General features: G+C 45.9%; 1 protein-coding gene across 1 annotated transcript in view; it reads left to right on the forward strand.

The window, feature by feature from the left end:
* Window positions 1–667: 667 nt before the first annotated feature.
* The window catches only part of LOC140199981 (autophagy-related protein 16-like), a 98,970-nt gene continuing 75,459 nt past the window's right edge, over window positions 668–24,178 (forward strand). The window contains exons 1-3 of the mRNA XM_072262541.1: window positions 668–802; window positions 21,883–21,961; window positions 24,066–24,150. Of these exons, the coding sequence (XP_072118642.1) occupies window positions 700–802; window positions 21,883–21,961; window positions 24,066–24,150 (267 nt within the window). The 5' untranslated portion in view covers window positions 668–699. The remainder of the gene's footprint in view (window positions 803–21,882; window positions 21,962–24,065; window positions 24,151–24,178) is intronic.

Here is a 24,178-nt window from a genome sequence, read left to right on the forward strand (position 1 = left end):
TCCAAGGAGAAAAGGCCAAGTTCACTCAACCGTCGGGTTTCCCCTCAGGTTCCGTTAAAGCATTTCACCTTTCATCCTATGACACAACCTCAGTGGAAAAACAAGCCTGCTTGCATTTCATAATATTTATCTTTATGATAGGCTCGGAGGTCAGAATCGAGCCCAGTTCTTTGGATTACTCAAAATACTGCAGGAACACAGTCGGTCAGCATCCATGGAGTGTCGCGGCCCGAAACGCCGACTGTTTATTCCTCTCCATAGATGCTGCCTGACCTTCCAGGTTCCTCCAGAATTTTGTGCGTGTTACTCTGATAATAAACCCGCTATTCTAAAAGGTTTTAGAGGGTTAATCGAAGTCGACGTGCGATTTCAGGACATCTTTTAAGAATAAACCAGGTTGTGGGGGGGGTGTATAATCTACAAATCTACACATCCAGTATGCAGCCTCCTCTCCCTCTCTGACGCGCGTCCCTCTAATCCATACCCTGTTCATCAACTGTATTTATCGATGTGCGTGCGGTAAACTTGGCTTCTTCGCTAAATACGGTGCTTTAAACCTGGCAGAGATGTGCGGTGTTCCTCATTCCCCCCCCCCCATGGGCTCGGCGTGGAGCAGTCGGGGATTCCCTCCCCTAGCGCCGTGACGTCAGCCGCGCTGTAACAAACTCACTGTTGTCAATCCCGTCTGTCACTGCCGCCATGGCGGTGGGAGATCCCGGTCGCTGGCGAGCGAACATCTCCCGGCAGCTCCAGGAGAGGGACCGCAACCAAAAGCAGCGCTTCAAGACCATCATCAACTCCTGTGAGGCCTGGCTCTTTGTTTAACCCTGGGGTCGGGGGTGGGAGGGAATCCGCACGCCGGTGTAGTCAATGATTAAACTCGGTCTACTTTCGCCAGAGGTATCTCAGTGTGGGCAGGGCGTTTTCAAAAAATATATAGGTATAGTCGTCCGGGCATTTCCTTTTCGGCTTTGCGTTAACCAGATGCGCATGGAGCCCGGAAGCGGACCTCTACAAAGATAGCCCAGTTGTGTGTTAACACACACACAATGCTGGAGGAACTCAGCAGGTCAGGCAGCACCTGTGGAGGGGAATAAACGGTCAACATTCCGAGCCAAGACCTTCATCAGGTCGTTGAGGAATGTGGCTGTTGTACACCAGCGCGCTGGGGCAATGCCTCCTTCCTGGCCACTTCAGTCTTGTACCCCAGGGCTGGATCTCTGTCTTCTGTACGCACACAGTGAACTGGTGTGACCTGGAACTAAGATTCCTTACTGAGATGTTAGATGTAGTGGCACCGGCACCCCGGTGGGTGCGGGCTGACGGGGACACAGGGCCATACCTTGACATTTTGAAGCTGCGTGACAAATGCCAGAACTGCCCTTTCGCCCCTTCCCCTCCCGTCCCCTCCCCTCCCCGCCCCTCCCAATGAAGCAGCAATCTACTCGTGCCTCTTCCATTCATCCTCGACCAGGGGAAGGCGATAGAAGCTGGGAATTTACCCCTTCGATCCAGAACACAGTACAGCACAGTACAAGTCCTTCAGCCCACGATGTGGTGCCAAACTTTTAACCTCCTCCAAGATCAATCTAACCTTTCCCTCCTACATCACCCTCTATTTTCCATCATCCATGTGCCTATGCAAGAGTCTCTTAAATATCCCTATTGTGCATGCCCCTGCCAGGACCTTGGCAGGGTGTTGCACACCCACTGCTCTCCATTGGAGAAAGAAACTACCTCTGAAATCATCCCCATACTCTTCTCAAAGCACCTTAAAGTTATCCCCCTCCCCCATTAGCCACTTCAGCCCTGGGGAAAATGTCTCTGGCTGTCCACTCGATCTATGCCTCTTGTCATCTTGTACACCTCTATCAAGTCACCTCTCATCCTCCTTCACTCTGAAGAGAAAAGCCCTAGCTCACTCAGCCTCTCCTCATAAGACATGATCTCTAATCCAGACCTCTAAAGCTTTTGTGCACCCTCTCTAAAGCTTCCACATCCTTCCTATAAGGAGGTGACCAGAAATGAACAGAAGATACCAAGTGTGGTCTAATCAGAATTTTATAGAGCTGCAACATCACCTCATGGCTCTCCCCCGAGTAATAAACACCAATGCACCGTACGCCCTCGTACCCACCACATCAACTCACGTGACAACTCTGAGGGATCCATGGACGTGGACCCCACAAACCCTCAATGTTGCTGCATCATTCAGTGAAGCGGAATGTTAGAACAGTGCGGGTTCAGCCCACTGAACATGATGCTGAATGAAACCACCTAATTTCTGCCCACGTGTGATCCATGTCCCTCCCTTCTCTGCACATTTATGTGCCCATCCATCTAACACCACTTCCGTATCTGCTTCCAGCACCACTCTTGGTGGCCTCTGTGTAGATCCTAACTGCATATACCTCAGTGTGCCTTAAAAATGAAACTTGCCAATCCCGTCTTAAACTTTTTCCCCTCTCTCCTTAACCTCTAGTACTTGACATTTCTACCCTTGGAGAAATACTCTGACCATCTACCCTATTTATGCTATCTATGATTGAGGTGATTTCCTACCTCAGGACCATTTCCCTGCACAGCCTCCATATCCCTAGAATCTTTTCCTGTCCAGATATCCATAGAGTATTGTGCACAGTTTTGGGCCCCTTATCTAAGAAAAAGTGTGTTGGAAGTGGAGAGGGACCAGAGCAGGGGTTCCCAGCTTTTTTTTTATGCCACAGAGCCTTATCATTAACCAAGCAGTCCGTGGACCCCAGACTGGGAACCCCTGGTCAGTGAGAATGATTCTGGGAATGAAAGGGTTAACACATGAGCAGCGTTTGATGGCTTTGGGCTTGTGCTCGCTGGAGTTTTGAACAACCAGCTGGGATCTCACTGAAGCCCATCAAGTATGGAAAGACCTATGACCAGAGGGCACAGCCTCAGAATAAAGAATTTAGAACAGAGATGGGAAGGAATTTCTTTAGCCAGAGGGTAGTGAATCTGTGGAATTCATTACCGTAGTGGAGGCTGAGTCATTGATACGTTCTTGATTAGTCAGGTTGTCAAAGGTTACGGGAAGAAGGTAGGAGAATGGGGTTTAGAGGGATAATAAATCAGACTTGATGGAACAGACTTGATGGGCTGAATAGCCTACTTTTGCTTCACTGTCTTATGGAAAGAGAACAAAATGTTCCACAGTGAGAACTCCCAAAGTGTATTTGGTGTGGTGCTCAATGAGCACTCCTCCCCATTCTTCTAAACTCCAGTGACTACAGGCCCAGAACCATCAAACACTCCTCATAGACTGTACTTGCGAATCTCTTCTGGACCGTCTCCAATGTTAGTACGCGCTCTCTTAGGTAAGGATCCCAAAACTGCTCGCAATACTCCAAGTGCGGTCTGACCAGTGCCTTATAAAGTCTCACCCTTGCTTTTATATTCCAGTCCTCTCAAAATGAATGCATCTGCTTTCCTCACTGCTGACCCGACCCAACTCACAACCTCACCTTCCCAGGATGATGCTGAGCCCCCTAAATCACAACCCGGTTTAATATCACTGTCGTAAAATGTGTTGTTTTGCAGCAGAGTACATTGAAAAACATAATACTGAAAACATACGTATTGTACAGTACCTTGTAAAAGCCTTAGGCACATATATATAGCCAGGGTGCCTAAGACTTCAGCACAGTACTGTGTTTGTCAGTGAGGAGTGGAGAGCGAGTTTGTAAATCTGGTGGGAGTAGAGGATGGTGGGAATGGTGAGGGTGGAATGCTACGGGAAAGGTGTGGGACAGCTGGCAAAGGAGTGCCAAGGGGCAAGGTTTGGTGCGGGTGCAGACACACCCAGCACCGAGACACCAGGCCAGGAAATTTGATTCTAAACAATTAGCTTATTGATCATTACAGAATGTCTCAATGGTGTTTCCCTCTCCCTCCCCTCTTCCTTCCCCTTTTCCCAACCATGATTCCCCTCTCCCTGCCCCCTTCCTGCTCTCAGTCCACAATAGAGACCCAGATCAGAATCAGGTTTATCATCACTCACATATGAAATGAAGCTGGTATTTTTGTGACAGCAGTACAGTGCAATACCAAAGCAGTACTAGCGCAATACAGTGAAATTAACTAATTTCCTCTGGGATCAATAAAGTATGACTATGACTATGGTCTCAAACAACACACATAAAATGCCGCAGGAACTCAGCAGGCCAGGCAGCATCTATGGAAACGAGTACAGTCGACATTTCGGACAGAGACCTAGGCACTATATATAAGTGTTTTGCACAGTATATATATAAGAATTTTGCACAGTGCTGTAAATATATAATAGATTTGAAAAAGTAGGACAAAAAGAGACCAAAAGGAAAAAAAAAGTGAGGTACTGTGGGTTCAGTGTCCATTCAGAAATCTGATGGCAGAGTGGAAGAAGCTGTTCCTGAAACGTTGAGTGTGTGTCTTCAGGCTCCCGTACCTCCTTCCTGCTGGTAGCAATAAGAAGAGGGCATGTCCTGGGTGATGGGGTCCTTAATGATGCATGCCACCTATCTGTAGGTCCCTCATACTACCCTCGTTTATTTTCACTTTCCTCCCTCTGCACCGTGCACAAAATTCATAAAACAACCAGCAAATCAGGGAGAAAAGTGTCTTTGCTCAGTGGCCACTTTATGATGTTCCTCCTGTTACTGAGTGGATGTTCGTGGTCTTCTGCTGCTGTAGCCCATCCACTTCATGGTTCGACATGTTGTGCGTTCAGAGATGCTCTTCTGCACACCACTGATGTAATTTGTGATTATTTGAGCTACTGTCGCCTTCCTGTCAGCTTGAACCAGTCTGGCCATTCACCTCCAACCTCTCTCATTAACAAGCTGCTGTTGCCCACAGAGCAGCTGCTCACCGAATGCTTTTCTTTTTTGATTTTCGCACCATTCCCTGTAAACTCTAAAGAGTCTCGTGCATGAAAATCCCAGGAGCTCACCAGTTTCTGAGATACTCAAGCCACCCTGTCTGGCACCAACAATCACTCCACGGTCAAAGTCACTTAGATCACATGTCTTCCCCATTCTGATGTTTGACCTGAACAGCAACTGAACCTCTTGACCATGTCTGCAAGCTTTTGTGCATTGAGTTGCTGCTATGTGATTGGCTGATTAGATATTTGCATTAACGAGCAGGAGTACAATTGTACCCAATAAAGTGGTCACTGAGTCCCTTCATTAGGACTGGAAAAAGTTGGTGCTACAAGTCGTTGACTTGAAATGTCTCAGAGCAGAATTCAAAACTGGGGAGGGGGCATAGTTTTAGAGGCGAGAGGGGAGAAGGTTTACAAGGGACCTGAAGGGCAACATTTTCATCCAGAGGGTGATGAGTCAATGGAACGAGGTGGCAGAGGAAGTGATTCAGGCAGGTACAAAGGTGTCATTTAAGAAGCACTTGGATGGGTCCATGGAGGGATGGGATGGGGGGCACATGGGCCAAATGCAGGAAATTGCGACTAGTTGGGTGGGCACGGTGTTCAGCATGGACTGATCGGGCCAGAGAGCTTCTTATTGTTCCTTGACTTTATGCTAAGGATTTCCAGGATTTTCTCTTCCTTGTGCCACATGGTGTGGAAACACCAGTGCCAAGGAATAAAAAAGCTTACAAAAAGAAGTGGACACAGCCCAGTTCCCATGGGTAAAACCCTCCCCATAGATGACATTTCAATAGTTGTATAACAGTGGGATAGAAGGTGTTCCTGAGCTGATTATCCCCACCATCCACCATTGAGTACACTTACACGGAGCTCTGCATCCATCATCACGGACCCCCACCACCCAGGCCGTGCTCTCTTCTCACGGCTACCACTGGGAAGGAGGTACAGGAACATTAGGCCCCACACCAGCAGGTTCAGAAACAGCTTACAACCATCAGGCTCCTCAACTGACATGGACAACATCATCCATCTCCACACTGAACCGTTCCCACAACCTTCGGACTCACTTTGAAAGACTCTTCATCTCATGTTCTTGATATGTATTGCTCGTATATTTTTTTTCTCTTTTGTATTTGCACATTAATTTGTCAGATTTTTTGTGCGTGGGTTTTTATTGATTTTATAGTGTTTCTTTGTATCTTCTGTAAATACTCAGAAGAAAATGGATCTCAGGGTAGTATACATATACGTATATTGATATTAAATTTAGACCATAAGTCATAGGAGCAGTATTAGGCCATTTGGCCCATCAAGTCTGCTCTGCCATTCCAGCAGGGCTGATCCATTTCTCTCTCAACCCCGTCCTCCTGCCTTCTCCCTGTAACCTTTGACCCTCTGACTAATCAAGAACCTATCAATCTCCACTTTAAATATACCCAATGACTTGGCCCCCACAGCCGTCTGTGGGAATGAATTCAACAGATTCACCACCCTCTGGCTAAAGAAATTCCTCCTCATCTCCTTTCTAAATGGACATCCCTCTATTCTGACTAGCATATAATTTACTTTGAACTTAGAGTATTACTTTTCAAGGAATTGTCAACCTTTCTTTTGGTCACTGGTAATCTGTTTACTATTAGTACGTACTGAGGTAGAGGGAAAACCTGTTTTGCGTGCCATCCATACCGATCATTACAAACATGCGTACATCAGGGTGGTACAAAGGAAAGCAGAGTGCAGAGTAGAGGGTTACAGTGACAGAGAGAGTGCAGTGCAGACAGGCAGTAAGGTGCAAGGGCAACACAAGGTAGACTGTGAGGTCAAGAGTGTGTCTTATCGTACTAGAGGACGTTTCAATAGTGGTATAACAGTGGGATAGAGGTGTCATTGAGCTGATCGTTGCCGGTTGCTCTTGCTGCATCGTGGACAACTTTGTATTTATGTTTTTACGCTCTCTTGTTCTGCACAGTCTTGTTTTGCAAGCAAGTGCTTCATTGCAACCTGTACCTCACTGTACTTGTGCACGTCCGTCATCAGAGACCCCTGCTACCTGTGCCAAGCCAGCATTATTTCTTTAGTCTTTATTAGTGACACAACATGGACCTGTCCCTTCCGGCCCAACGGGCCGCGTTACCCAGCAGCCCACGTATTTAACCCGAGCCCAATCACAGGACAATATACAGTGACCAACCAACCTATAAACTGGGACGTCTTTGGACTGTGGGAGGAAACCCATGCAGTACAAGCTCCTTACGGCTGGCAGCTGAATTGAACCCCAAGCTGTATTTGTGCCGTACTGCCTGCTATGCCACCCTGGCTGTCACAGCTCCCACTGGGCAGGAGGTACAGAATCGTGAAGTCCCACACCAAAGGGTTCAGGAACGCCTACCTCCCTTCAACCATTTGGTTCTCGAGCCACCCGGCTCAATTCTTATTGGGGCGACATGGTAGCCTAGTGCTCAGTGTAACACTTTACAGCGCTGGCTGTAAGATCGGAGTTTAATTGCCTGTAAGGAGTTTGTACGTTCTCCCTGTGGCCCCGTGGCTTCCTCCGGGTGCTGCAGACTCCTCCCACATTACAAAGACGTGAGTAAGTTGTGGACGTGCTGTTTCGGCATTGGAAGTGTGGCAACACTTGCGGGCGGCGCTCAGCACATCCTCACTGAGTTGATGTGATGCCGACAATGCATTTCACTGAATGCCTTGATGTACATGTGACAAATAAACTGATCTTTCTTTTTCACCACAACCTCTATATAGCAACACTTTGCACCAAAATGGACTTTAGATTTTGTTCTAATTGTGTTTTTTCTTGTAAAAATTGTGAATCATTTATGATTGGTAACACCCACAAAATGCAGGAGGAACTCAAGCAGTCAGGCAACATCCAAGGAAATGAACAAATAGTCCACATTTCAGGTCTGAAACTTCGACTGTTTATTCCTCTCCATAGATAGTCATAGTCATCGTCATACTTTATTGATCCCGGGGGAAATTGGTTTTCGTTACAGTTGCGCCATAAGTAATTAAATAGTAATAAAACCATAAATAGTTAAATAGTAATATGTAAATTATGCCAGGAAATAAGTCCAGGACCAGCCTATTGGCTCAGGGTGTCTGACCCTCCAAGGGAGGAGTTGTAAAGTTTGATGGCCACAGGCAGGAATGACTTCCTATGACGCTCTGTGCTGCATCTTGGTGGAATGAGTCTCTGGCTGAATGTACTCCTGTGCCCAACCAGTACATTATGTAGTGGATGGGAGACATTGACCAAGATGGCATGCAACTTGGACAGTATCCTCTTTTCAGACAGCACCGTCAGAGAGTCCAGTTCCATCCCCACAACATCACTGGCCTTACGAATGAGTTTGTTGATTCTGTTGGTGTCTGCTACCCTCAGCCTGCTGCCCCAGCACACAACAGCAAACATGATAGCACTGGCCACCACAGACTTGTAGAACATCCTCAGCATCGTCCGGCAGATGTTAAAGGACCTCAGTCTCCTCAGGAAATAGAGACGGCTCTGACCCTTCTTGTAGACAGCCTCAGTGTTCTTTGACCAGTGCAGTTTATTGTCAATTCGTATCCCCAGGTATTTGTAATCCTCCACCATGTCCACACTGACCTCCTGGATAGAAACATGGGTCACTGGTACCTTAGCTCTCCTCAGGTCTACCACCAGCTCCTTGGTCTTTTTCACAGATGCTGTCTGACCTGCTGAGTTCCTCTAGCATTTTGTGCCCTTTGCTTTGGATTTCCAGGCTTTCTCGTTTATAGTTTGTGATTATGTTTTTCTTGTGAATGCCGCTTATCTGATGTAATATCGAACTTTGTCATCTGACTGGACATACATACAACCAAACAAAACAACATTCCTCCGGCCACGGTGCACCCACTAAACACATCACATACAGCACGCAAAACAGAATATTACCACAAATAAGTTAACAAGATATAATTCAAAGTGCGCGTAGTGCAGGCGCAGCACAGGTAAACAGTGCTCGGTGCCTGTGATGCTGCTGCAAATACAAAGTAGATTTCTCACTGGGCCTGTGCAGATAACAATAAACTCCACTTTGTCTTTGACAGGGCAGCAAGCTTGACTTTGACCGTGTAGTTAGTTTAAACGTGTCCCTAACCAGAAGTACCAGGAAGGAGGACGGGGTTGGAAAGAGGCAAGAAGCAGTTTATACTAGTCTTGCTCTCTCTCTCTCTACTGTTTGCTTGTATTCTAGCATGACACCGCACCCCTCCTGAGCTGTTGGAATGTGAACTAAACAGGTTAGATCATGTCTTCTCTCACTGCATCTCCTGGCAAAATAATCCAAGTGCTAAAATTCCAAGACAGAACAAGAATTTAAGTTCAGTGAATGATCTAAGGTCATTGAAAGAGGTAGTCAGTTATTAACAAAACTACCAAATGAGGTAATGTTGCAGCTCTATAAAACCCTGGTTAGACCACACTGGAAATGTTGTGATCACTTCTAGTTGCCTCATTATTGGAAGGATGTGGAAGCTTTAGAGAGGGTGCAGAGGAGATTCACTAGGATGCCGCCCGCATTAGAGAGCATTTCCTATGAGGATAGGTTGAACGAACTCGAGCTTTTCTCTCTGGAGCAAAGGAAGACGAGAGGTGACTTGATAAGAGGCGTACAAGATGATAAGAGGCATAGATAGTGGACAGGCAGAGACTTTGTCCCAGGGCAGAAATGGCTAACATGAGAGGGCACCATTTTAAGGTGATTAGATGATCCTCCGTGATCCTGACTGCAGTTTACATAGCACCATCATAATCAGGTAATTGAGATACTGCATGCTGCCATCAGCAAACAAGAAATAGTCCACCCCGATGCATTTCAAATCATAGTCAGATTCTTCAACCAGGCTTCTTTGAAGAAATCTCTGCCCAGTTACCATCAGCACACAACCTGTAGCACCAGGGGTCCCAATGCACGAGACCACTGTTATACTAAGATAAGGAAAGCCTACTGAATCATGCCCAGACTGCATTTCGGGAAATCTGATCACATGGCTGCCCTTCTTCTACCTGCGTACAGGTAGAGGCTAAAGAGCAACGCTCCAGAAGTAGTTCCTCCTCACCTCCGTCCTAAATCCACTACTTCGAATCTTGAGGCTATGTTCCCTAGTTCTAGTCTCAACAGAGTTGTCATAGGCCTCTTAGTGGTCTCCTTCACTAGTCCCCTTCTTGCGCAGTCACTCAGTTTTTGAGGATGGCCTGCTCTCAGCAGATTTACAGCTGTGCCATACTCTTTCCAATTCTTGATGATTGAATTAACTGTACTCCCAGGGATATTCGGTGACTTGGAAATTTTCTTGTATCCATCTCCTGATTTCTGCTTTTCAATAACCTTTTTGTGAGCTGCTTGGAATGTTTTTTTGTCTTCATGGTGTAGCTTTTGCCAGGATACTGACTCACCAGCAGTTGGAGCTTCCAGATACAGGTGTATTTTTACTACAATCAATTGAAACACCCTGACTGCACACGGTGATCTCCATTTAACTAATTATGTGACTTCTAAAACCAACTGGCTGCATCAGTAATGATTTGTTGTGTCATAATAGGGGTGAATAATTATGCAATCAATTATTCTGTGTTTTATGTTTGTAATTAATTTAGATCACTTTGTAGAGATGTGTTTTCACTTTGACATGAAAGAGTCATTTTCTGTTGATCAGTGTCAAAAGAAGCCAAACTAAGTCCACTGTGATTCAATGTTGTAAAACGATAAAACATGAAACCTTCCAAGAGGTGTGAATACTTTTTATAGGCAGTGTACATTCATTGTGATAAAGTGTTTTGAGAGATTGGCAATGAAACGTATCACATCCTGCCTGAGAACAACTTAGATTTGCTCCAATTTGCCTACCTGCATGATAGATCCACAGCAGATGCCATCTCATTGACTCTTCACTCAACCCTGGAATACCAGGACAGCTTGGCATTCAATATCATCATCCCCTCAAAACTAATCGATGAGCCCCCAAGATCGTAGCCTCAATACTTCCTTGTGCAACTGGATCCTCGATTTCCTCACTTGTAGACCCCAGTCAGTTTGGATTGGCAACAGCATCTCCTCCCCAATCTCCATCAGGGCAGATGCACCACACGGCTGTGTGCTCAGCCCCCTGCTCTACTCACTTTACACTTCTGACTGTGTGGCTAAACACAGCTCCAATGCCATATTCAGGCTTGCTGATGACACCACCATCATAGGCCAAATCAAAGGTGGTGATAAATCAGCGTATCGGGGGAGATTGAAAACCTGGCTGAGTGGTGCCACAACAACTTCTCACTCAATGTCAGAAAGACGATGGAGCTGATTGTTGGCTTCAGGAGGATCAGAAGTGGAGAGGGTCAGCAACTTTAAATTCCTCAGTGTTAGGATTTCAGAGGACCTGTTCTGGGCCCAGCATGCAAGTACCTCTGTGAGCACAGCAGGGCTTCTACTTCCTGAGGAGTTTGAGAAGATGTAGCAGACTTTGACAAACTTCTACAGTAAGTGTGTGGTGGAGAGTATGTTGACTGGCTGCATCACAACCTGGTATGGAAACATCGAAACCCTTGAACGGAAAAGCCTACAAAAAGTGGTGGATACAGCCCTCCCCACCATTGAGCACATCTGCATGATGCACTATTGCAGGAAAGCAGCATCTGATTATTAAAAACGTATTTTTAATGATCACAAGATCCTGAAATACATTAAGAACTTGAAGTTCCTCAGGTCTACACCACCACTGAGTTGCTCGCTGGCGGAGAACATGAAGGAGCTGTGCACCGTGCCGCTGCCTGAATCGATGGAGGCTGGCAGTCAAATAGCCAGTGACCGTCATGGTTCCTTTTCTTGTGATCACAAGACCCTTTTGGATACTGTTAATGTGCTATGCTGCAAGTTGCATTCACTGATTTATTAGCTGGGAGTAGGGGTGGACGGCAGAAGAACTGCGTAGCCCTGGTCCTAGTGAGGCCTCAAGCCGCAGCGCTGCCTGTTTACAGCCATCAGGACAGGGGTGTCGAAGCCAGTGTGCTACATCAGGGGCAGTGTGGTGCAGAGTCCAGGATGGAGTCAGTGCTGCACCATCCCCCCCCACACCCCCGTTGTTTGCTCGGCAGAAGACAAGCCCTGTTGCGGTCAGTGCACTCAGGGCCTCAAGCTGAGGGGCCACTTGCTTTACAGCCACCGGGGAGAGAGGCATCCGAGCTGGTGTTCTCCACCAGGGACCGTGTGGCACAACATCTGGGCTGGAGTCATAGCTGCCCCCCCCCCCCCCCGTTCTCGTTCAGCAGAAGGCAAACTCTATTGTGGTCGACTGAAGATTTCAATGGGCTGAAGGTCTGGACTATTTTGCGTGGTTGTAGTTTATTGGTTTTCTATATGTGCTTGTTATCTTGTAAAGGCAAGGACTGGGCCTTAAGCTGCAGTGTCGCCTGAGAGAGACATCACCGGTGTGGTCCACCGGGGTTGGTGTGGCGTGTTGTCCAGGCTGGAGTTAGTGCTCCCCCAGCACTGTTGTGGTTGATTATAGATTAATGACGCAGGTTTTGGACTCTTACTGTGTAATTGTGATGCCGTGTGTGCTTTGTGTTGTGTGTGGCTGTTGGTATTACGTTTTGCAGCTTGACTCCAGGTTACCGCTGTTTCATTGGGCTGTATTCATGAGTATTCACGTACAGGTGACTGACAATTCAACTTGAATTGAATTGAATCTGTCATCGGGGACCCCCACCGTCCAGGACGTGCTCTCTTCTCACTGCTGCCATCAGGAAGAAGGTACGGGAGCCTCAGGACTCACACCACCAGGTTCAGGAACTGTACTACCCCTCAACCATCAGGCTCTTGAACCAAAGGGGATAACTTCATTCAGCTTCACTTGCCCCATCACTGAACTGTTCACACAACCAATGGACTCACTTTCAAGGACTCTTCACCTCATGTTCTCAATATTTATTGCTTATTTATTTACTATTATTATTTTTTTTTGTCTTTTTGTATTTACGCAATTTGTTGTCATTTGCACATTGGTTGTTTGTCTGCCCTGTTGGGTGTGATCTTTGATTGATCCTACTGTGTTTCCTGTGTTTACTGTGAATGCCTGCACGGAATTGAATCTCAGGGTTGTATATGGTGACTTGTAGGTACTTTGTTAGTAAATTTGCTGTAAACATTAAATTTAATGGGGCTGGTGTAACTGGGTGGGTGTGGGTCAGCCCAGACTCAATGGTCTGAGTGGCCAGTTCCTGTGCTATGACAAGACACAGACTAGGCAACACTGAATTTTGAGAGGCAACAGAATGTTCAGGAAGTGGTTGCAAACATGAGGCAATATTTCTAGTGCTGTCATTGCTTCCTGGCATTTATTTAACCATAAATCCATAAGACCTAAGAGCAGAATTAGGACATTTGGCCCATCGAGTCTTCTCCATCATTCCATCATGACTGATTTACTGTCCCTCTATACCCCATGCTCCTGTTTCTCCCCATAACCTTTTGACACAATTTGACTAATTAAGAACCTATCAAACTCCCATTTAAATATACCCAATGACTTGGCCTCCACAGCCATCTGTGGCAATGAATTCCACAAATTCACCACCTTCTGACTAAAGAAATTCCTCCTCATCTCTGTTCTGAATGGACGTCTCTCTATTCTGAGGCTGTGGCCTCTTGTCCTAGACTCTCTCACTATAGGAAGCATTCTCCCCACATCCACTCTATCTAAGCCTTTCAATATTTGATATGTTACAATGCAATCCCACCTTCATTCTTCTAAACTCCAGCAACTACAGGTCCAGAGCCATCATACACTTCTCATATGTTAACTCTTTCATTCCATGAATAATTCTTGTGAAACTCTTCTGGACCCTCTCCAATGCCAACACATCCTTTCTTAGATAAGGGGCCCAAAACTGCTCACAATTCTCCAACTGTGGTCTGAACAATGCCTTATAAAGCCTCAGCATTACATCCTTGATCCTTTTAAAATGAATGCTAAGATTGCATTTGCCTTCCTCACCACTGACTCAATGCTGCAAGTAAAACTTTAGGGACTTCTGAAGTCCCTGTCCCAAGTCCATTTGCATCTCTGATTTTTGAATTTTCTCCCCATTTAGAAAATAGTTCGTCATTGTTCCTTCTACCAAAGTGCTTGACCATGCACTATATTTCATCTGCCACTTGTTTGCCTATTCTCCAATCTTCCTAAGTCCTTCTGCAAATTCCCCACTTCCTCTAGGCCACCTGCCCCTCCACCTATCTTTGTATCGTTTGCAAACTTGGCCACAAAGCCAGTGATTCCAGCGTCTAAGTCTTTGACATATGGCATAAAAAGAAGTGGTCCCAACCCAGAGCCCTGTTGAACACCATTAGTGACCGGCAGTCAGCCAGAAAAAACTCTCTTTATTCCCACCCTTTGCTCCCGCCAATCAGCCAGTGCTCTATCCATGCAAATATCTTTACTGTAATCCAGGGGCTCTGATCTTGTTCCTTCTTTTCAAATCTTTTTATTGTTATATTATACAGGAAAAATAACATGAGTACATTGAAGTAACAACACTTACAATGTCTCAAAAAAGACATTATTTTAAAGATTGAAAAAAAATTTTGTGATAACAAAAAAAACCTACTGAGCAGAAAAGTGAGAGAAAAAAAAGAACCCATTAGGTGTACAACCCCGGAGTCATGTGTCATACAAAAAGCTTCTAAAAATAAACATCAAACCGCCAACAAGAAAAGAAAATATACTAAAACATCTACAATTAGATCTTGGAAAAATGATATCAATTAACTCAAATGATAATAACGAGCAAATGAGCTCCCTTTAGAGTACTTTGTCTTTGGAACGTATCTATCCTGCACCTTCCAAATTGCTCCCAGAAATTCCAGCCATTGTTCTGCTGTCTCCCACGTTAGTGTCCCCTTCCAATCAATTTTGGCTAGCTCCTCTCTCATGCCTCTGTAATTTCCTTTACTCCACTGTAGTACCGATACATCTGACTTTAGCTTCGCCCTCTCAAACTGCAGGGTGAATTCTATCATATTATGATCAAGAGTTGTTTACCTTAAGCTCCCTAATCAAATCTGGCTCATTACACAATGCGCAATCCCCTAGCTGCTCTGAAAAAGCCTTTTCTAGGCATGCTACAAATTCCCTCTCTTGGAATCCAGCACCAACTTGATTTCCCCAATCTGCCTGCATATTGAAATCCCCTACGACTTTCGTAACACTATCTTTCTTATGTGCCTTTTCTATCTCCCGTTGTAATTGTACCCACATCCTAGTTACTATTTGGAAGCCTGTATATAACTCCCAGCAGTGTCTTTGCCAACAGGGTTTCTTAACTCTACTCACAAGGATTCTACATCTTCCAATCCTATGTCACCTCTTTCTAATGATTTGATTTTATTTTTTAACAACAGAGCCATGCCACCTCCTCTGCCTACCTGGCTGTCCTTTTGATACAGTGTGTGTATCCTTGGACGTTAAGCTCCCAACTATGATCTTCTTTCAGCCGTGGCTCAGTAATGCTAACAACGTCGTAACTACCAATCTCTAACTGCACTACAAGATCATCTACTTTATTCCATACACTGCATGCATTCAAGTATTACAGCTTCTGTCCTGTTTTTATTACCATTTTTCATTTTGTTTCCCTGTAACACTGCAACTCATCCTATTGACTGAAATTCCTTCAGCCAGCAGGCAGCGGAGTGAGGCGGGAGCAGAGTGAAGGCTTAAGGGCTTCGGCTCAACGGGCATAGGCAGAAATGGGTGAGGCGAGGAAGGTTTGTTATTCATTTTTTGTTGTTATTTGAGGAGAGGGGCAGTATGAGTGTGAGGGCAGTTTGTTGTTCTCGGTGCCGGATGTGGGAGGCCCTGGAGTCTCCAAGCATCCCGGACGTCCACATCTGTGCCAGGTGCGCCGAGATGCAGCTCCTAAGGGACTGTGTTAGGGAACTGGAGCTGCAGCTCGATGACCTTCGTCTGGTCAGGGAGAGTGAGGAGTTGATAGAGAGGAGTTGCAGGCAGGTGGTCACACTGGGGCCACGGGAGGCAGACAAGTGGGTCACGGTTAGGAGGGGGAAGGGGAAGAGTCAAGTAATAGAGACTACCCCGGTGGCTGTGCCCCTTGACAATAGGTACTCCTCTTTGAGTACTGTTGGGGGGGACAGCTTACCCAGGGGAAGCGACAGTGGCCGTGCCTCCGGCACAGAGTCTGGCCCTGTAGCTCAGGAGGGTAGGGAAAGGAAGAAGAGGGCAGTTGTAATAGGGGACTCGATAGTAAGGGGGTCAGATAGGCGATTCTGTGGACGCAGTCCAGAGACCCGGATGGTAGTTTGCCTCCCTGGTGCCAGGATCCAGGGTATTTCTGATCGTGTCCAAGATATCCTGAAGTGGGAGGGTGAGGAGCCAGAGGTCGTGGTACATATAGGTACCAATGACATAGGTAGGAAAAGGGAAGAGGTCCTGAAAGGAGAATATAGGGAGCTAGGAAGGGAGTTGAGAAAAAGGACCGCAAAGGTAGTAATCTCGAGATTACTGCCTGTGCCACACGACAGTGAGAGTAGGAATGCGATGAGGTGGAGGATAAATGCGTGGCTGAGGGATTGGAGCAGGGGGCAGGGATTCAAGTTTTTGGATCATTGGGACCTCTTTTGGCGCAGGCGTGACCTGTACAAAAAGGACGGGTTACACTTGAATCCTAGGGAGACCAATATCCTGGCAGGGAGATTAGCGAGGGCTACTGAGGTGACTTTAAACTAGAATGGTTGGGGGGTGGGAATCAAATTAAAGAGGCTAGGCGAGAGGAGGTTAGTTCAGAACAGGGGGTTGGGAACCAGTGCGGAGAGACAGAAGGGTGTAAAATGAGGGTAGAAGCAAAAAGTAGTAAGGTGAAAAGTAAAAGTGGCAGGCTGGCAAATCCAGGGCAAAAATCAAAAAGGGACACTTTTCTACATAATTGTATAAGGGCCAAGGGTGTTGTAAAAGCGCGCCTGAAGGCTTTGTGTGTCAATGCAAGGAGCATTCGTAACAAGGTGGATGAATTGAATGTGCAGATAGTTATTAATGAATATGATATAGTTGGGATCACAGAGACATGGCTCCAGGGTGACCAAGGATGGGAGCTCAACATTCAGGGATATTCAATATTCAGGAGGGATAGACATGAAAGAAAAGGAGGTGGGGTGGCGTTGCTGGTTAGAGAGGAGATTAACGCAATAGAAAGGAAGGACATAAGCCGGGAAGATGTGGAATCGATATGGGTAGAGCTGCATAACACTAAGGGGCAGAAAACGCTGGTGGGAGTTGTGTACAGGCCACCTAACAGTAGTAGTGAGGTTGGGGATGGTACTAAGCAGGAAATTAGGAACAGCAGTTATAATGGGTGACTTCAATCTACATGTAGATTGGGTGAACCAAATTGGTGAGGGTGCTGAGGAAGAGGATTTCTTGGAATGTATGCGGGATGGTTTTTTGAACCAACATGTCGAGGAACCAACTAGAGAGCAGGCTATTCTGGACTGGGTTTTGAGCAATGAGGAAGGGTTAATTAGCAATCTTGTCGTGAGAGGCCCCTTGGGTAAGAGTGACCATAATATGGTGGAATTCTTCATTAAGATGGAGAGTGACATAGTTAATTCAGAAACAAAGGTTCTGAACTTAAAGAGGGGTAACTTTGAAGGTATGAGACGTGAATTAGCTAAGATAGACTGGCAAATGACACTTAAAGGGTTGACGGTGGATATGCAATGGCAAGCATTTAAGGATTGCATGGATGAACTACAACAGTTGTTCATCCCAGTTTGGCAAAAGAATAAATCAAGGAAGGTAGTGCACCCGTGGCTGACAAGAGAAATTAGGGATAGTATCAATTCCAAAGAAGAAGCATACAAATTAGCCAGAAAAAAGTGGCTCACCTGAGGACTGGGAGAAATTCAGAGTTCAGCAGAGGAGGACAAAGGGCTTAATTAGGAAGGGGAAAAAAGATTATGAGAGAAAACTGGCAGGGAACATAAAAACTGACTGTAAAAGCTTTTATAGATATGTGAAAAGAAGAAGATTGGTTAAGACAAATGTAGGTCCCCTACAGACAGAAATAGGTGAATTGATTATGGGGAGCAAGGACATGGCAGACCAATTGAATAATTACTTTGGTTCTGTCTTCACTAAGGAGGACATAAATAATCTTCCAGAAATAGTAGGGGACAGAGGGTCCAGTGAGATGGAGGAACTGAGGGAAATACATGTTAGTAGGGAAATGGTGTTAGGTAAATTGAAGGGATTAAAGGCAGATAAATCCCCAGGGCCAGATGGTCTGCATCCCAGAGTGCTTAAAGAAGTAGCCCAAGAAATAGTGGATGCATTAGTGATAATTTTTCAAAACTCTTTAGATTCTGGACTAGTTCCTGAGGATTGGAGGGTGGCTAATGTAACCCCACTTTTTAAAAAAGGAGGGAGAGAGAAACCAGGGAATCATAGACCAGTTAGCCTAACATCGGTGGTGGGGAAACTGCTAGAGTTAGTTATCAAAGATGTGATAACAGCACATTTGGAAAGCGGTGAACTCATCGGACAAAGTCAGCATGGATTTGTGAAAGGAAAATCATGTCTGACGAATCTCATCGAATTTTTTGAGGATGTAACTAGTAGAGTGGATAGGGGAGAACCAGTGGATGTGGTATATTTGGATTTTCAAAAGGCTTTTGACAAGGTCCCACACAGGAGATTAGTGTGCAAACTTAAAGCACACGGTATTGGGGGTAAGGTATTGATCTGGATAGAGAGTTGGTTGGCAGGCAGGAAGCAAAGAGTGGGAATAAACGGGACCTTTTCAGAATGGCAGGCGGTGACTAGTGGGGTACTGCAAGGCTCAGTGCTGGAACCCCAGTTGTTTTAAATATATATTAATGACTTGGATGAGGGAATTAAATGCAGCATCTCCAAGTTTGCGGATGACACGAAGCTGGGCGGCAGTGTTAGCTGTGAGGAGGATGCTAAGAGGATGCAGAGTGACTTGGATAGGTGAGGTGAGTGGGCAAATTCATGGCAGATGCAATTTAATGTGGATAAATGTGAAGTTATCCACTTTGGCGGCAAAAACAGGAAAACAGATTATTATCTGAATGGTGGCCGATTAGGAAAAGGGGAGGTGCAACGAGACCTGGGTGTCATTGTACACCAGTCATTGAAAGTGGGCGTGCAGGTACAGCAGGCGGTGAAAAAGGCGAATGGTATGCTGGTATTCATAGCAAGAGGATTTGAGTACAGGAGCAGGGAGGTACTACTGCAGTTGTACAAGGCCTTGGTGAGACCACACCTGGAGTATTGTGTGCAGTTTTGGTCCCCTAATCTGACGAAAGACATCCTTGCCATAGAGGGAGTACAAAGAAGGTTCACCAGATTGATTCCTGGGATGGCAGGACTTTCATATGATGAAAGACTGGATGAACTAGGCTTATACTCGTTGGAATTTAGAAGATTGAGGGGAGATCTGATTGAAACGTTTAAAATCCTAAAGGGATTGGACAGGCTAGATGTAGGAAGATTGTTCCCAATGTTGGGGAAGTCCAGAACGAGGGGTCACAGTTTGAGGATAAAGGGGAGGCCTTTTAGGACCGAGATTAGGAAAAACTTCTTCACACAGAAAGTGGTGAATCTGTGGAATTCTCTGCCACAGGAAACAGTTGAGGCCAGTTCATTGGCTATATTTAAGAGGGAGTTAGATATGGCCCTTGTGGCTAAAGGGATCAGGGGGTATGGAGGGAAGGCTGGTGCAGGGTTCTGAGATGGATGATCAGCCATGATCATACTGAATGGCGGTGCAGGCTCGAAGGGCTGAATGGCCTACTCCTGCACCTATTTTCTATGTTTCTATGTTTCCTGTCCTCCCTGACAGTCTCACTACACACTGCATCTAGTTGGATACCAACTGCCCTATCGTCAGCCCTCTTACTCTGGTTCCTATCCCCCTGCCAAATTAGTTTAAACTCAGCCCAACAGCTCTTGCAAACCTGCCCGCAAGGATATTGGTCCCTCTCGGGTACAGGTGTAACCTGTAATTTTTGTATAAGTCATACCTTCCCCAGAAGAGATCCCAGTGATTCAGAAATCTGAAACCCTGCCCCCTGCACCAATTCTCCAGCCATGCATTCATCTACCAAATCATCCTATTCATAGTTTCAATGACGTGTGACACAGGCAGCGATCTTGGAGGCCCTGCTTTTCAGATTTCTACCCAACTCCCTACATTATTTCTCCAGGAGCTCCAAAAGCAGAATTTAACAGTTACAGATAAAATACAGGTAGGCAATTAAAGCTATGTCCACACTACGCCGGATAATTTTGAAAACACCGGTTTCGAGTAAAAACGATAGGCGTACACACTAAGCATTTTTCAAAATATCCCTGTCCACACTAACACGGATATTTGGGCGAATCTCCTCTACTGGGCACGCGCAGAACACACAGAAAACAAGCGAAGAGGAAATGGTATACTTAGTGCACGTTTGTCCAGTTACAGAGTAAAAAAACTTAAAAGGAATTGCTCTTGGCTCTCGCGCAGGAGGACTTAAAACTAAAAAAAAACAAATACTGAAGCCTATGGAGGCAACTGACAGGGAGTTCACAGACAGTATAACCCGGCTGACGACGAACATTGAAAAACTGACTAACTCTGTTGCATTAATAAAGCACCTTGTTAAATGTATAAAACATGTCTGCATCAGTGTTATCTTGTATTTCCATACAATGTTACATTAGGCTGTTACACATCTATTGTCAGAGAAGTACTTGCATAAATAGGTAAACCACCTTCATACAAGCAAGGACAGAAAACAGGGCAAAGTGAGTATACTTATTTATTCAGTAAGCTATGGGTCAAAGTATTTGGTAAGTACCTTTCTAACTCTTCTGGCTTCAGTCTTGTTGTCGTCTGTTCTGAAATTGTTAGGTTCTGCGAAGCGCAGAGTCAAATGTCGCTGTGATGATTGTTTGCTCTAGTATCAATGGTTTGCCACAATAAGGTAGTAATAATAATAATAATAAGAAGAAAACAATGAAATGCCAGGCTGTCGCCATCTGTTGCGGCACGTCATGACAGCGGTTTTAAAAAGCTCCGGTTACCCCGTACACACTGCAATGCATATTAGGCGTTTTCAGATTTATTCACTCTGGAGACCGTTTCTGAAAATCTCCGTTTTTGGGGGATGAAAACACTGTTTTAGTGTGGACAGGGAGTCAAAACGAAGAGAAAAGGCTTTGTTTTCAAAATTATCCAGCGTAGTGTGGACGTAGCCTGAGTGTAAGGTCATAACGAGTCAATTTGCGAGATTAAAAGCTCATTTTATTGTTCTATGGAACCATCCAGTAGTCTTATAACCCTGGGGGAGAAGCTGTCCTTGAGTTTGGTGGGATGCACTTTCAGGCTTTCGTATCTTCTACCCAATGGGAGGAGGCAAAGCGAGAACGTAAAGTCTATGATGATGCTGGCTGCTTTACTGAGGCAGGGAGAAGTGTGGACAGAGTCCACGGAGGGGAGGCTGATGTGCTGAGCTGTGCCCACAACTCTCTGCAGCTTCTTGTGGTCACTGGCCGAGCAGTTGCTGTGCCAAGCTGTGAGACATCTCAAAGTTAAGTTAAATGTGTTATTGAAGTACGTATGTATCACCATAGAGAGCTCGGAGATTTATTTTCTGGTTGGCATTCACAATAATACACAGAAACACAATGGAATCAATGAAAGACCGCACCCAACAGGACAAACAACTAGCTTGCAAATGACAACAAACTGCAAATACAAAGAAAATAAATCCACAGAGGGGAGGCTGGTTTCTATGGCATGCTGAGTCAAGGGATAAAAATTTGGACAGACCCAGGACTTCCCGTAGTCGTGAAATCATTATTGATGTTTCTTCTTCAGGGGTTTGAGTCCTTGGTTGATGTTTTTTTTTGTTCTATTTTACTAATAGACAACCAACTCCTGGAGAAATCAGACTTCCTTCAACACTGGTTGGGCACACGTGATCCCTACTTTCCCTCTGTTCCCAGGTACATTCACCTATTTATCCGCGTTGAAGACACACACTCAGTGGCCACTTTATAAGGAACACCTGTACACCTGCTCGTTAATGCAAATATCTGGTCAGCCAATCACGCGGCAGCAGCTCAACATATACAAGCATGCAGACACGGTCAAGAGGTTCAGTTGTTGTTCAGACCTAACATCATTATGGGGAAGAAATGTGATCCAAGTGATTTCGACCATGCAATGATTGTTGGTGCCAGATGGGGTGGTTTGAGTATCTTAGAAACTGCTGATCTCCTGGGATTTTCATGCACAACAGTCTCCAGAGTTTACAGAGAATGGTGTGAAGAACAGAAAACATCCAATGAGCAGCAGTTCTGTGGGCAAAAACACCTCGTTACTGAGAGAGGTCAGAGGAGAATGGCCAGACTGGTTCAAGCTGACAGGAAGGTGACAGTAACTCAAATAACCACGTGTTACAATAGTGGTATGCGGAAGAGCACCTCTGAATCCACAACACATTAAACATTGAAACGGATGGCCAGCAGCAGAAGGCCATGAACATACACTCAACGGCCACTTTATTTGGTACAGGAGGTATCTAATGAAGAGGTCATTGAGTGTAAGTGTTGGAAGCACTAGAAGTGGGATGAGGGAGGAAGTTCTGGACCATCCCTTAGATGTTCCGTGGCAACACTAAAGTGCAGGTCAGTCTCTGACTCGCCGTTTTGGATCTTTGCTGAGAACTGCAAACCTTCTGAGTATTGAAAGTTAGAGGGTGGATGTGGAGAGGTGGTCAGTCTGGGATCAAGGGCACAACCTCAGGAGACAAGGACATCTCTTTAGAACAGAAGTGAGGATTTCCTTTAGTCTTTGGGTGTTGAATCTGTGAAATTCTTTGCCACTGTTTCCTTAAGGTTATTATAGCTGGGAGAGGTGGTGTGGATCAGCTCCCACTAGCTAATGAATGCTTCCAATGCGTGCATCTCAGATAGCCTCTGACAACCAAGCTCAGCTCCTGGCCCTCTGACAACCAAGGTCAGCTCCTGGCCTTCCTGTGTAGCTTAGTTACTAAGCCTGGTGGAACCGTTTCTACCAACAGGAGAAGGGGCAAAGGGGAGTTACTGGCACCTTAATCCAGTCGCTTCAGGCAGATGGGGCTCATCAGCTGTGGTTGGCAGCTCATCTCAGGGAAGGGAAACTCTGATCTCAAACCTGTGCTGTCCTGTGGCTATACCCATTCATGGGGAAGGCTTCAGGAGTAAACCCCGAGGAAAAATCCAGAGCTGGAGTCCCTAAGGCAATCCTACGTTGAGTTCAACGCTGACTGGCAAGTGGTGCCAAATTGTTTCGGTCTCTACCATCCCTTTGGATTCATCAGCTGCATAAAGAGGGGGAGCTTGCTGCACGGGCGACAGCAGGCTCTATCCTATGCCTTGGCTTGAATGCTGGCCTGCGTATCACAGACAGCTTGGACATAGTATTGACGGTCGACCTGACCAACGGAAGGCCTCTCATTGCCACAGATGGCTGTGGAGGCCAAGTCAGTGGGTATATTTAAAGTGAACGCTGATAGACACTTGATTAGTCAGGACATCAAATGTTGCGGGGGGAAGGCTGGAGAATGGGGTGCAGAGGGATAGTAAATCAGCCATGATGGAATGGCAGAGCAGACTCGATGGGCTGAGTGGCCTAAATTTGCTCCTGTGTCTAATGGTCCTATGGAGACAGGAGGGAAGTGAGAGCATTTGTCACAGTTGGGAGGTTGGTTTTGGGTTGGGAGTGCCATGGATCTCACACAGTTTCCCCAGGCTGTGCGGTAGTGTAGTGGTTAGTGCAATGGCAGCCTTACCAATCGTGTAATCCCGTCGCTGCCTGCAGGAGTTTGTATGTCCCCTCCGAGACCCATGTGCGTTTCCTCCAGCTGCTGTGGTTTCCTCCCACATTCCAAAGATGTAGGGGTTTGGGTTAGTAAATTGAGGGTATGCTCTGTTGTTACTCAAAGCATGGTGTCACATACGGTCTGTCTCCAGCACATCCTCACTGACTTGATTTAACGCAAATGATGAATTTCACTGTATGTGTAGATATTTCGATGTTAATCGTTAAACTTAATTGTTCTCTCAGTCCCACACAGGAGCCTGAAACCACAGATTCACACCAGCAACGTTACCAAGAAGAGATCTCGAAACTGCAACGTATCAATGGCGAGGTGAGTTTGCGATGGAGCCTGAGCCTTT

Source organism: Mobula birostris, chromosome 7, assembly GCF_030028105.1.
Source record: "Mobula birostris isolate sMobBir1 chromosome 7, sMobBir1.hap1, whole genome shotgun sequence".
NCBI classification, from domain to species: Eukaryota; Metazoa; Chordata; class Chondrichthyes; order Myliobatiformes; family Myliobatidae; genus Mobula; species Mobula birostris.